The 14,416-nt window shown below is 33.7% G+C and overlaps 1 protein-coding gene across 1 annotated transcript in view; it reads right to left on the bottom strand.

The window, feature by feature from the left end:
* Nucleotides 1-14,416, bottom strand: part of Cntln (centlein) — a 259,628-nt gene that overhangs the window by 101,673 nt on the left and 143,539 nt on the right. The window contains exons 11-13 of the mRNA XM_026782102.1: nt 13,442-13,563; nt 11,959-12,078; nt 4,153-4,218 (exon numbers count right to left, since the gene is read on the bottom strand). Coding sequence (XP_026637903.1) covers nt 4,153-4,218; nt 11,959-12,078; nt 13,442-13,563 — 308 coding nt within the window. The remainder of the gene's footprint in view (nt 1-4,152; nt 4,219-11,958; nt 12,079-13,441; nt 13,564-14,416) is intronic.

The following is a 14,416-nucleotide window of genomic DNA, read 5'->3' as shown; positions in this document are numbered from 1 at the left end:
GCAGCGGGGGAGCTGGCTCCTGAGGAAGGATACTGAAGTTGACCTTTAACCTCCACATACATGTGTACACATACAGGTGCACACATGTTCATTCACACTCTTCCATAGATGTGTGCCTAGATACACATGAACACAAACTCCTGTTAATACCTATACTCACAAATCATGTGCTGAGTTGTTCAACACATTTTCACATACTTGTCAGCCTTTGAAATATGAAAATAAAGCAAATCCTTTTCTATGACCTCAGCACAATTAAGTGGGAAAGTAATATCAGAGGGTTGTTTGGAAAATCCTCAAGTGAACTTAAAGAACATACATCTGATAAAGATTATCTGCTTGACTGGACTTCAGACAGCCTCCTGAATTTTCTCATAGACTCATTGTTTATTTCATAAATCTGGTATTAGATTTACACCGCTGCTGAGTCAGTCTGGCAGGAACCCTTCTGCCCCAAGCATCTTATCACCCTCCCTTGCTCACTCATCCTCCACTGTTCTCAAAGTGATGTCTCACCATCTGGAACTGTCTTTAGCGAGAATCCTACTATGTCAGCTTAGCTACTCTCCCTTATCTGTGATGTTTGCTCTTAGTATTCTCCCCCGAAGTGATCCTACTCTGCTCTTAGGTGCTAATTCTCGCGTTCCCAGCCTCCAAATGCAGCTAAAACCAATCTTTCTTTTCCACTGCAAAATCTTAGGTATATCTATAGCAATTGTGTTAAATCAATTCTTCCCTATTATACTTTAAATAAGCATCATAAAGCATTTTTTCTTTCAAACATAAATAGTCATTTCAGAGAAAATTACAAGAGGAGTTAGAAAATACTTTGAACTTATAAACAATTAAAATATGGCATTTCAAAATTTGAGAGGTGTAGATGAAGAACTGGAGTGTTCCTGCACTTTCCACAGGAAAGATCTACAAGGCTGCAAGCTTCCCACAGAAGTAGTTGGAAAAAAATCAAATTGATATTCACATATACATTTGAAATCTTGATGCCCTCTTTCATGAAACCTAGATAAGTATTTTTTCTCTTTTATACAGAATTGATTGTGGCTTTTTAATTCATTCATTGCAATTAAGTTATGGATATTAATTCTTTTCTAGATATATACACTAGCAATACCATTTCGCATTTTAAGGTATTTTTAAAAATTCATTTAATGGTATCTTCCAGTGAATAGAAGTTCATTAGAGTTCACCTTAACAAGTTTTAGTTCATATTAAATCCTCAATATAAAAATCTTCACTTCCAAAAGGTCACAAATACTCTCCTACATGTTTCTCTAAATGCTTATTTATTGTCCCCAATGTTTTCTAATCTAACCTAATGTTGACCATCTAAACATTTTATTGCTAAGCCCACATTGACACTTGCATTAAATTAAGAGTTGACTTTTGGATTTGCTGTGAGACAAGTCATCCAACTTATAAAAGTACAAGTATTTAACTGAATTTCTTGGTATCATTAAGCATGCAGTCATCAGCTATTTGATTATTTCAAACCATTCTTACTTATCAAAACTCCTATATATTTGTTGACGTACAAATCTCTTTAGTGTCTATAACAAGAATGGGAATTATTAGATTTATGTGCAGATAAAAATGAAATTATATTATATAAATAGAAATGTTAAAAATATAAATCCAATTAAGAGTTAAAGAGATTTTTAAAAATTATCATGCCATGTTTAATTTATATTTATTTTATGAAAAAGCAAGAATATATATATAAATAATATTATCCCATCTGATAATATATCATTTTATGGAATTAATAATTATTTTAAATAATTGATAATTACTATTAGCAATGAATATGCTACAACAAATAGTTTGAAATCAGCTCAGTAGTGCTTAAAATAACTAAATACAGAATTACTAAATCCAGAAGTGGTGGCACATTCCTATAAGCCCATATTTTTATAAAAGGCATGATAGTCATAAATTCAAAGCCAGGCTGAGCAACATGGCAAGATTCTGTCTCAAAAAACACACAAACAAGCCAAAAGAAAAACAAAGAAAAAAAGAAAATTGCTATTTGATTCAACAAGTATTTTCTATTCTACTTTATGGTATATATTCAAAAAATAGAAAATAAAATATTCAATTGTCCACCAAATAAATGTATGAATCAAAAAACAATTTATCTACATTGTAGATAAATCTTCAAAATATTATGCTAAGAAAAAAGTCATATATAAGTGTTAAATATAATATGGTTCTGTTTGTATGAAGCAAGAATGGGTAAATCCAGAGAAAATGGAGCAGTTTTGTGTTTGGAAGCAACAGATGGAGAAATGAGTGAATATTAAGCATGCTTGAAGTCTCCTTTGGAGAGCATAAGAATGCTTTGGAATTAAACCCTGTGAATGCAATGAATAGTGCCTAATTGTGTGCTATAAAATGAACTAAGGGCTGGAGAGATAGATTACTTGGTAATAGCACTTGCTGTGTAAGCATGAGACTTCCCATGCGTGTGGCCTCCCATGCCTGGAACCCTAGTGCTCAGAAGAGTGGATAAAGAATGATTCTTGGAGTTTTCTGGATGCTAGGCTGGCTCCAGGTTCTGAGAAAAACCTGTCTCAAGGGAATAAGACAGAAAGAGTGATATGATACAGCAGAACCCCAACACTGTCCGCGGGCTGCACTGACACCTGTTGATAGCTATTTCCTTCAAAGTGAGATGAAACACTCCATGTTGGAGGCAAACTCTGTAAGTCAGTACTTAAATAACCCAACAAGTTCAGGACTAGGGCTTCAAATGTGCTCTACCACTGAGATACACTCCATGTCTCCTGAATTATACTTTACAAGTCACCTGGAAGTACTGGCAGAAAAAAAATAGATAAGGAATAAGGTGTGTGTGTATTTGACGGTTTTGTTTCTAATTATGTGTATTCTAGGGCCCATGAATACAAATGCCCATGGAGGTCAGAAGAGAGTGTCAGACGCCCCCAGATGGAGTTATAGGCAGGTGACTGGAACTGAAATCGGTCTTCTGCAAGAACTGTATGCACTCTTAACCGTGGAGCACTCTCTCCATTCCTAACATGGAAGTTTTTAAAAGTTTATTTTAATAGATAGAAAGAAATGGTAGTCGGTTGAATAAAGCTGAAAAAAAAGATAGAATTGAAACCTGAAAAATTCAACTAGAAAAATAATAATTAAGAAAAAAAGGTTTACATGTGGAAGGACTCCAGTAGGAGATAGAACATGAAGAGAAAGTAGCGGATTTAGACTAAATGAGCAAGAAATATTTTTTTTAAAAAAAAAACACAGAAAAGCAACATAGAGGAAATGTGGGATACTCTAAAAACAAAACAAACAAACCCTTCAGATTATATACAGAGATGAGGGAGAAGACTCCCCAGTCAATGACATGGGAATCTTCAAAAGATCATAGAAGAAAACTTGCCCAAAGTAAGAACAGACACATCCATATAGTACAAGAAGCACACAAAACACTAAATAGACAAGATTAGAAAAGAAAATACCTAAAGCATATCAAACTTAAAGTACTAAGTATTTATAAAACAGGAAGTTTATTGAAGGATAGAAGAGAAAACAAACAAATGACGACAAAACAAAAAACACGTTACATATAAAGGAAAACCTATAATAATAATTGATTTCTCAATGAGAACTTTGAAAGTCAGAAGAGCCTAGAGCAAAACATTTCAAGTCCAGCAACATATCCAGCAAATCAATCCACCAAAAATGATGGATGAAAGAAACGATCTATAAAGAAACAGATTTAAAAAACTTATATCCAAACAACAAATCTAAAGAAAATAGAGAAAGTAATAATTCAGTCTAAAAAGAGGAGTGAGCACAGAAAAGAGACTGTGGAAAGTAATATGAAACCATGGAAGATATGAAGTACCACTGAGAACACAACACCAAAAATCAACAACACAATGAACATTAACACATACATTTTAATATCAATGGCCTCAATTCTTCAATCAAAAGACATAGACTGAATAAATGGTCAAGAAACAAAATTCATCTACTTTTGCTTTAAAGATAAGACAGCATCTTAGAGTAAAAGGAGATACAAAAGTACTAATATCAAATGGGACCAGGAAGTAAGCAGGTGATGGTATCCTAATATATGACAAAATAGACATTAACAATAATACTAACCAGAGGTGATAAGGAGGGAGACCATCAGTTAACCAATAGATATGCACCAAACTCTGGAGTATCCAACTTCATGAAAAAGAAACAAACAAACAAAACTATCACTAGATTTAAAGACACAGCTAAACATAAATTACATATCTATTAATAGGGAATAAATAGAGAAACATCATGATTAGTAATCATATCTCAAAGTGACTTAACAAATATCTACAGAGCATCTAAACCAAAAACCAAAGAGCACATTCGACTCAACAGCACATGAGAGCTTTCCTGAAACACATGACTTTCTAGGACATAAAACAAATCTTTACAAATTCAGAAAATCTGAAATCACTGTTTGTATCTTATCTGGCCACAATACTATAAAACAAAATTGGTAGCCAACAAATTTATAATAAAACACAAACTTATGGAGAGTAAACAACTTATTGCCGAATGGTGAATGGATCAAAGAAGAAACCAAGAAAAAATAAAAAATTTTCTAGAACTATATAAAATTGGAAACACAATACTAAAAGGACATACTAAAAGCTGTCCTCTTAGGGAAATTTATAGCTCAAAGTTTCTTCATTAAAAAGTCAGAAAGAGCACAAATAACTGACTTCATAACAATGCAACTCAAAACTTTGGAACAAACCAAATCCAAACCCAGGAAAAGGCAAGAAATAAAAAAAATAAAGAAATCAATGAAATAGAAAGGAAAGAAGGAACAAAGGAAGGAATACAAAGAACCAACAAATCTAACAGCTGGTTCTTTGAGAAAATAAACAAGAGTAAAAAATATTTTTCCAACACACCAACTTCAAGTAAGCAAAGACCCAAACTAATAGAACCAGAAATGAATACGGAAACACCAAAAAAAAAAAAATCCAGAATATTTAAGGGAATATTTTTAAAACCCACACTCCATTAAGCTGAAAAACAAAAAAGAAATGAAAGAATTTATAGATTCATCCAAATTATAAAATTAAACTAGGAAGAAGTCAGAAACTAATCAAACCAATTAAAAAAGAGGTGATTAAAAAGTGTGGTTATTTGGCTGAGAATGATGCCTAAAGGCTTATCCATTTGAATATGTGGTCCCCAATTGGTGGAATTGTCTGGGAAGTAAGAGGAGGTGTGGCTTTGTTGGAGGAGATTTGGCCTAATGGAGGAGGTTTATCATTAGGGGTGAGCTCTTAGGTTTGAGGAGCCTACAGCATTCCAGTTGGCTCTTACTTCCTGTGTCTTGTGGTTGTTGTTTCAACATTTAAGCTCTCAGTTATTCTCCAATGCCTGCCTGCCTATCTGCTGCCATGCCCACCACCCTGATGGCCATGGACTCACCCTCTGAAACTGTAAGCCCCCAAGTAAATACTTTCTTTTACAAACTGCCTTGGTAAAAGGGTCATTGTTGTGGGATATTTTAACTATGTAAAGATGTATTGCATTTGTTTATACTGCAGAATATTACTTTAACTGTGCAAAGGTGAGTTACATTTGTTTATGCTGCATTTGTTTAATGATGTGTATGAATGTATGTTTAATTATGCAAACATGTGTTGCCTTTGTTTCACCTTGCCTGCCTAAGGCACCTGATTAGTCTAATAAAAAGCTAAATAACCAATTGCTAGGCAGAGAAAGGACAAGTGGGGCTGGTAGAAAGAGAGAATAAATAGGAGGAGAAACAGGCTCAAAAAGAAAGAGAGGAAGAAGAAAACAAGGGAGAAAAAGAGGGACATGCCCAAGACAAGAAACCAGGTAGCCACCAGCCAGCCAGACTTGAGAAGCAGTGAAAGTAAAATATAAAAAAGGAACAAAAAGTAAAAAGCCCTGAGGCAAAAGATAAAGAGAAACAGGTTAATTTAAGTTTAAAGAACTATCCAGAAACTACCCTAAGCTAGACTAACATAATAATAAATCTCTGAGCCATGATTTGGGATCTGGTTAAGGGTACTAAAAGAAAAAGCCTGGTACAGGTCATACATTGCCTAGTTTTATGTCAACTTGACACAAGGCATAGTTATAGGAAAGGAGAGAACCTCAATTAAGGAAAATCCTCCATAGGATTGGGTTGTAGGACATTTTCTTAATTAGTGATTGATGCTTTTGGTCATGGTGTTTTGTCACAGGGGGAAAAAAAAGGAATAGAAACTCTAAAACAGTTCTCCACACAGTAACAAAAAAGTAACTAAGACAAATAGTAATTAAATGCTGTCTAGCTAAAACATGCCCAGGAATCAATGTATTCACATCAGAATTCTACAGAACAGAACCAGTCCTTCTTAAGGTTTCAAAAGAATAAAACCAGAAGAAATACTCCCAAATTCCTTCTATGAAGCCAGTATCAATTCAATATCAAAACCAGGTAAAGGCACAATAGAAAAGGAAACTATAGGTCAATATCCCTGTTGAACATAGACTCAGAATGCTCAATTAAATAACTGCAAACAGAAGACAGACATACAACTAAATGATTATACACTATGACCAAGTTTTCATTGGCCCTGAAATGGAGGGACAGTTCAATGAAAATAATAAATGGACTTAAAGACAAAAATAAATCACTTATATCATCTTAAGAGATGAAGAAAATCATTTGAAAAAATATAATATGCTTTAATAATGTAAGTCCTAGAGAATATAGGGCTAGAGAAATCTATTTCAACATAATAAAAAACTATATATGAGAAACGCACAATCACCAACATCCTAAATGGAGAAAATCTTGAAAGAATTACATTTAATTTAGGAATGAGACAAAGATGACTACTGTACCCATTTCTATTCAACATTGTGCTTGAAAAACTAGCTGGAGAAATAAGGCAAGAAAAGGAAATTAGAGGGATACAAATAGGAAAAGGGGTGAAATGATCCATATTTGCTTATGTCATGATGCTATATATCAGAGATGCGATTATTCTTGTAGTCCAAAGTTCCAAAAGTCTTCCTCATTCTTCCAAAACAACATGACCAGGTTCTTCACAGGAGCAGCCCACTCTCTGACAGAACTTCTGTATTGGTAACCTTTCCACTGCTGTGATAAGATAAGATTACCAATGCAACTTCAAAAAGAGCTTATTTGGTCTTACAGTTCCAGAGTAAGAGTCCATCATGGTGGGACACTGCAGTAAGTAGCATAAGTAGCAGACATGAGAAGGTTTAGAACTCATTTCTATATCTGGGAGTACACACACACACACACGCACACACACACATGAGAGAGAGAGAGAGAGAGAGAGAGAGAGAGAGAGAGAGAGAGAGAGAGAGAGAAGATTTCTGAAATTTGGAATTGAAATTGACTTGGTTTTTTATCTGAAAGTCAATATCAAGTGACATGTTCCTTCTGGCAAGGCCATGCCACCTAAACTTAATCAGACAGTGCCACCAATTGAGAACCAACAAATGTCCTACACTGTGAAGGACTTTTCTCACTCAAACCACCAATATTTATGTCAGAATAACCTGAAAAAGATTTTAAAGCAGTCAAAACTAAAATTCTCTAAGGAACTATGGTAAACATTTCTATAATAAATAAAATAGTTTCAGTTAATAAATAGATTACATAAAGAATGACCAAATAGATACTTTTACCTAAAAATTGCAATTTCAAAATATACTGCCTGGATCTAATATAAGAGATGAAAGAGGAGAGAAAGGGAAATTTTGGCTTGAAGAAACAACTAGAAATGAGCTAATCTATACAGATACAAAACAGGGTGAAAACCAGTTGAACAGTGTCTCGGGACCAATGGGGCAAAAGTCTATTTGTCACTAGAATCCTAATGGCGGAATGAAAAAATATTTACAGAGATAATGGCTCAAAACTCCGAAATTTGGCAAACTTATCCCAGTGTTTTAAAAGACTGAGAGAGTCCAAAACAAGCTATATCCAAACAAATCTATGTCAAGACATCTTAGTATCAAGCTTCTGAAAAAAATAAAGCAAAATGAGATGTTATTGAAAGCAGGCAAAAATGAGGCATTATCTATAGGAGAAAAATCATCCAAACAGTGCCTTTCTCATCACAGACCACTGGGATATGGCCTGTGTAAGTGGCACGTTTTCAAGTGCTTAAGAATTATCCAATCCAAAAACATATTCTCAAAGATCCTGCAAATTCAAAATATAAAACTGTAAAAATTTAAGATAAAGCAAGTAAAAAATAAATCCTATGGCAGACTTATCTCTAACATAAAGAAATAACTTACTACTAGACACTTAACAATGTATAATCAGAAATCAAAATAAACATCATAACAGTATTTATGATAGCTCTAAAACTTAAATGCTTTATTCCATATCTAACAAGGATTTTGTTTGTTTGTTTGTGACTGTGTCTCATTCTGGAACACAGGCTAGCCTGAGCCTCATCACCTCCCTAACAATAGCTTCCCAAGTGGGATTAAAAATGGGCACCACCACAGCAGCTAACAAATACATGTGACATACAGAACATGTAAGCTACACTATCTAATACTAATAAAATCAAAAGCCCAAATAATTCATTGACATGTTCCTTTTTGGAAAATGTAGACTTAATATAGTTAATGCTTTTACTCTTCTCCAAACATCTCTGAGCTGTAGTTCAGTTCCAATCAAAGTTCCTACCTGAGTTTCTTACTACAGAATTTGTGTTTTCAAAGTCTTTTTTTTTCATACTTAAAAACCTATATAGCAGAACAAAGTACATAGAAGGGTAATAACAATTCTGAAGTTTAACACACTGTGGGAAGCGTCAACTATCACAACAGTACAGTCTTTGTAAAATTTAGGTATTGAGACAAATGGAATAAAAGGGTCATATATTTAGGTACAAAGAAACAGTATGAGTTGATACTTAACAGCTAAACGGCTATTTACTGAGAAAAATATCCTTTTGAAAAATGATGCTGGTACAATTGGACATATGTTTTCAGCAAAACATACTTTGGCCTATAATACATAACTTACACAAAGGATAGCTCTAAATGGATCAAGGATCCAAATTATAAAACAAAACATTTTAAAATATGGGATAAAATGCTATATAAAAATAATGACAAATAAATAATGTGAGAAAAATAATGGTTAGATATAACATCAAAGCCATGATATAAAAAAATCAGATTACATGTAAAAAATATAATTTCTTTACTGATTCTTTGGATATTTCACATCATGGATCACAACTCCACTCATCTCCCAGTTCTCTGAATCTGCCCTTCACCCTTGCAGCATCCCTGCCACCTTCCAAAAGCAAGATAAGAACAAAGAAAATAAGCATGTAAGAGGTCAACAGCAGTCGGGTCTGGAGCTGGGGAGATGCTCAGAGGACAAAGGCATCTGCCTCAGAGAGCCTGACAGCCTGGTTTAGGTTCTGGGAACCCAGGTCAAAGCTGGAAGCCTGGACAAGGGTCTGTGGCCACAGTGCTCCTATGGCATAATGGCAAACAGTTTTACATAAACAATCGATGGATATTTGATACTGCAAGATGGAACAGCTTCACAGTCTTCAGAGTTGACTGATATTTTGATTTATAATAGTCACTGCTGAGAATACTGCTTAGCATGAAATGCCAGAAATATGTTTTGGAACATCTAAGTAATTAAATTTTGTCCTAATCTCAAGCCAAATTCTATTTAATGACTTTTTTTTTAATGAAGCAAGTCAGCAACACAAGTAGCAGTTTTTAATATCACTCAAAAAGAAAAATATTTAAAACAAAAACTAAAAATAGTTAAAAGTTCTTGTTTTTCAAAATACAGAGCATAAAACTCTAATGTACATTAAATAATTGCAGTGCATAGCATATAGTAGTTCAATTTTGTTTGTTTCTTTGTTTGAGATAAAGTTTATCTATGTATTCTTGGCTGGCCCAGTACTGGCTACATAGGCAAGGCTGGCCTCCAACTTGCTGAGAACCTCTTCCTTTGTCTTCCAAGTGCTAGGATGATATGCCGGAGCCACTATGCCTGGCTTCTTCAGCATTCTTTATGAAGAATATTTCATTACTTTTTACTGCTTTAAGTATTACCTAAAAATAACTATATTATAAGTGGCTATTTACACTCATGAATTTAAACAGGCAGCCAAGAAAAATTTTGATGGTTTAATAATGACTCAGCCTTCCACTAGAGAGCTATTCATGGTGTAGTAACACCTCAGAGTGAAAGTTAGGCTTCTGAGTTGCCAAACATTTTAAAACTGATTCTTTACATTTTATTTCTTTAATGAGTAAAATACTATGACTATAATTCTCTTGTAGTTAATATCTACCTGAATTTTCTTGAGTAGGTTGGCTCTAACAGCCAGTTAGAGAAGGTCTCTTGTTTAATTCATTTCATACAAAATTAAGGTAGTACGGGTACATGCTACAGTATGGGTGAGCTTTAGAAATACATTAGTGAAAGATGTGGCTACAAAGATTATATGAAAAATTGAGAATAGGCAAATCTAAAAGGAGAGAAAATAGATTAGTATGTAATTGCCTAGGGTTGGAAAAGTAGATAGAGGGTTGGTTGTATAGGCTTTTGTAGAGGCAATGAAAATGTCCTAAAATAAGCTGCATTAATAGATAATATAGAAATCTTTGAATGTGCTTTGAATTATATTTAATATGGGAGAATATATGGTTTTTGAATTATATTTCAATAAAGCTATTTAAAATAATCAGAAATGCTTGAGCCAAAAATTTATATAGTCTGTAAAATAAACTTCATGATAAAAGACTTAGTTATTGGCATTTAATATTCAGCTATAATAGAAAATAGTATACTTTAGGAGGGAAGTAAGAATATATATTTAAAAATATGACATGGTTATTTCCTCAAACGTTTAGCATTATATAGAAAAGGATCAACACTTATACATATTATAAATAAAGAAGCTTTAAGCTTACAATTAATAATAATCAATGACAGTTAATTACAATATGCCACATGATGCTAATTATAGCAAGCTAAATAATATCTGGACTTTCAAAAATCTTTACAATTCACATGTCAAAAATTCACTCTAAACAAAAACAAAGTAAAAAAGGGACTAATTATATTAGTATATCTCTTTTTATCTCAAAACAAAACAGAAAAATGTTCTTTCTTTGCTAAGCTAAATATAATAGTCTGTGAATTATAAGATCAAGCAAGCAAACTGTATGTTTTCTAAAATATGAGTATCCTTCATCAAGTTTTATACTTAGGGCAGCTAAAAGACCTATGTGGAGGATCAGCATTAAACCCAAAGGACAGGTAGTGCAAGGCAAGAAAGAAGGCGATTCCCTCGTGACTTTTGCAGGTCACTACCAAGGACCATGTTAGCAGATCCACACCAGACCCTTAACAGGCAGTTCTGCTGCTACCAGTAATTAGCTTGGACAGCTCTGGCTCCAAGAGTAGCAGCAAGGCTACACCATAATGAGCTCAGCTGGGATTAGCAGGACAGGGCAGGGAACCAAGAGAGCTCAGGCATTCTGCATTGCGTATATATCTAGGAGATCAAACAAGGATGGCTGGCTAGGTTATCCCCTCTCCACCTCATTCCAAAAATGAAGCACGGCAGTGTCTAAAATACAGGCTAATGAAGAGCGACAACCTCCACAGATGAGAGCCACATTAATTAACACAATCCCTAGATCATATTATTTAGCTTCTGTTGGCGCTAACAAATGTGCAACTTGCTATTTCATAATTATATATATATGAATATGTATACATACATATAGTTTTTATTAATCTCAGAGAATTTCATTTTCAAATTTTAAAATAGACTTCTGTAATAAGACTGTGAGTAACAAGAAATCTCTCAGATTATTTATCCAGTTTTCTATTGTTACAAAGAAACTTACTTTTGAACCATCAACTCTCGATTTTCTCTTTTGAAATATGCCAGTTCGTTCCACACAGCATCAGAATCTTCTTGTCGAAGTTGCTGAGGATGTGCTCGCTTCATTTTTCTAGTTTCACTCCTGCTTTTAAAATGAAAAATTCACAGCATATTCAAAGTGCTATAAAGTTTATTTATACATTCCTTAAAATCCAGAACTATGCAATGACCAAATCTCAATTACTAATTTAATTTTACTATTTCTTGGATGACTTTCCTAATACCTAAGCATGTCAAAATTAAAGTCCTATATCATAATTTCCTAAAGTTAAATTGCTACCATGAAAGCAAACTTTTAAGTAGACATATGATATTAATAAACCTAAGGGTTTATTTCTCTCATTTATTCTAGTATAATAGCAATAAAACATACACTGTAGGATTACAAGTCTACAAAAAAAGACACGAGCAATTGATTCATCTAGAATTTTCTGACATCCAATCTGCATGTGGTAAAGATGCCTTATCACAGACAAGTTATTAATAGTGACTATGTCAGAAAGCAGATTGCACTATGGTAGGTGTCACTGTAAGCTGGGTGAGCTGAGGTTAAAACTAGGGAAAGCTGCTTCATCACTGCTTCACTGAAATGCAACGTGAAACATTTCCCATTCATTAACAGAAAAGATTAGATGTGACAATTATCTACAACTGAGGCCAAATGCCCTTTATAGCTTCATTCTCGGTGCATAAAACAAACTTTGCTTTTAGTTTTCAAAAGTGCTGTACTGGCCAATTTAGAAACTACTTGTCTACAGAACAGACCAATGTGTATCATCAACAGTGCCCTAAAGGATCCATCTCAAAGTGGGAGGGAAGTAGATTTTCTATGCTCATTCAGTCCTTTGCCCTCAGTTGATACTGTTAACAAGGGAGCAACTTACGACTAACCAAGATCTGAACACCTGTTCAGAGCAATTGAACTGAGACTGCCAATTCATTCAGATAAGCTGAAGTTAAGAAACTGATGGATAGTAAAGATCTTCAAACTGCAGACTAGGTTGAAATAGTTTTAAGGTGGTTGACTATACATGTAGGTTTCATATTTCTACTGTCTTTCCATTAAAATGTAAATACTTTGGGGGTTATAAAATTTTAATGCCAGTATTTTATTTATTTAAAAGCAGTTCTTCAATAATACGAATATTCACTGGTTTTACTTTGAATTATAGACTTTTATTAAGCTAGTCTATTGATAGTAAAGACATACATTGCTCATAATCACCTTCTGCCAATGACATCCGTAAATGATAGGAAAATCTATAGTTACAGCTAGCACATTCTGTTGTTTTCATTTGTTATGGTCTCCACTAAAATATTCACAGTAAAGATTTGACTACCAAATAATTTCTCTAAAACCAAACAAAAGCCATTAAAACACCTATATAATGCTCTCCACTCCATTTAATATTTAGGGGAATGCCTTTATGAGCTATGTAACTCACATGCTACTGTCTTCTTCCCACTGTTTTAATTGCTCTTTTACTGCTCTGTAGTTGGTATGTAACATCTGTAGCCTTTCCTTGCGTTTTTCATGGGCATCTCTTAGCTCATCGTTTTCTTGGCTCTATAGAATACAAAAAGCAAGTGTATTAGTATGAAACACTATTAATATAATGATTCAAAAATTACTCATCTAGAGACAAAATTAGAGGGAACACCATGTGTAACCATGAGTACATTTATAATACTTATTTCAGCCAAAACCATTTTTCCTGTAGTCAGAGAACAGGCTTGATTAACTCAACCAATTCACTGCATTTTTGGATCATATTTTATATGTCAAATTAGTTTCATTCTTTTTCTTGCTATTAGTTCATAGACAAATATTCAAAAATTTATTTCAGAAACATTTTTTTTCTATCAACAACACAAGGATTGTTCATACTAAGTGAAAATTATTTTATTAAAGATATAAGGATATTACTCACATTAGGAGCAATTCTTAAGGCCATGGAACCATAATTCACAAGTAATAACGCACAGGATTTCACAGCAGGAAAAAAAAGGATGGACATATGCTACAAACAGTGTAATTTAACATTTGGGTGCTACCATGAATACTGGAAAGGGGAGAAATAATCGTACTGTTTTTTTAAAAAGTTAAAATAAAAATCAAAGCATTTACTTGTGACATCAACACATAGATTAAATTATACCAGTCAACCACGTTAAAGTTTATAGCAAATGAGAAAACTATTCATTAGATACAGCCATATTACACAGTCCAATCTCCTGGACCTTAGAAAATGTATTTATGTTACTATACTATTTATGAACTGTGTTTCTCCAACTAAAACAAGTAATCTCCTGAGCTTTTTTGTGCCCCAAGGGAACTACAGATGAAAATTTATAAAAGCAATCAAGGACTGCAGAGGTGGCTCAGTAGTTCAGAGTGCTTACACCCACATGGTAGCTCA

Source organism: Microtus ochrogaster, chromosome 10 (assembly GCF_000317375.1).
Source record: "Microtus ochrogaster isolate Prairie Vole_2 chromosome 10, MicOch1.0, whole genome shotgun sequence".
NCBI lineage: Eukaryota > Metazoa > Chordata > Mammalia > Rodentia > Cricetidae > Microtus > Microtus ochrogaster.
Note: the sequence above shows the minus strand (reverse complement) of the source record. Positions and strands in the feature narration are given on the sequence as shown.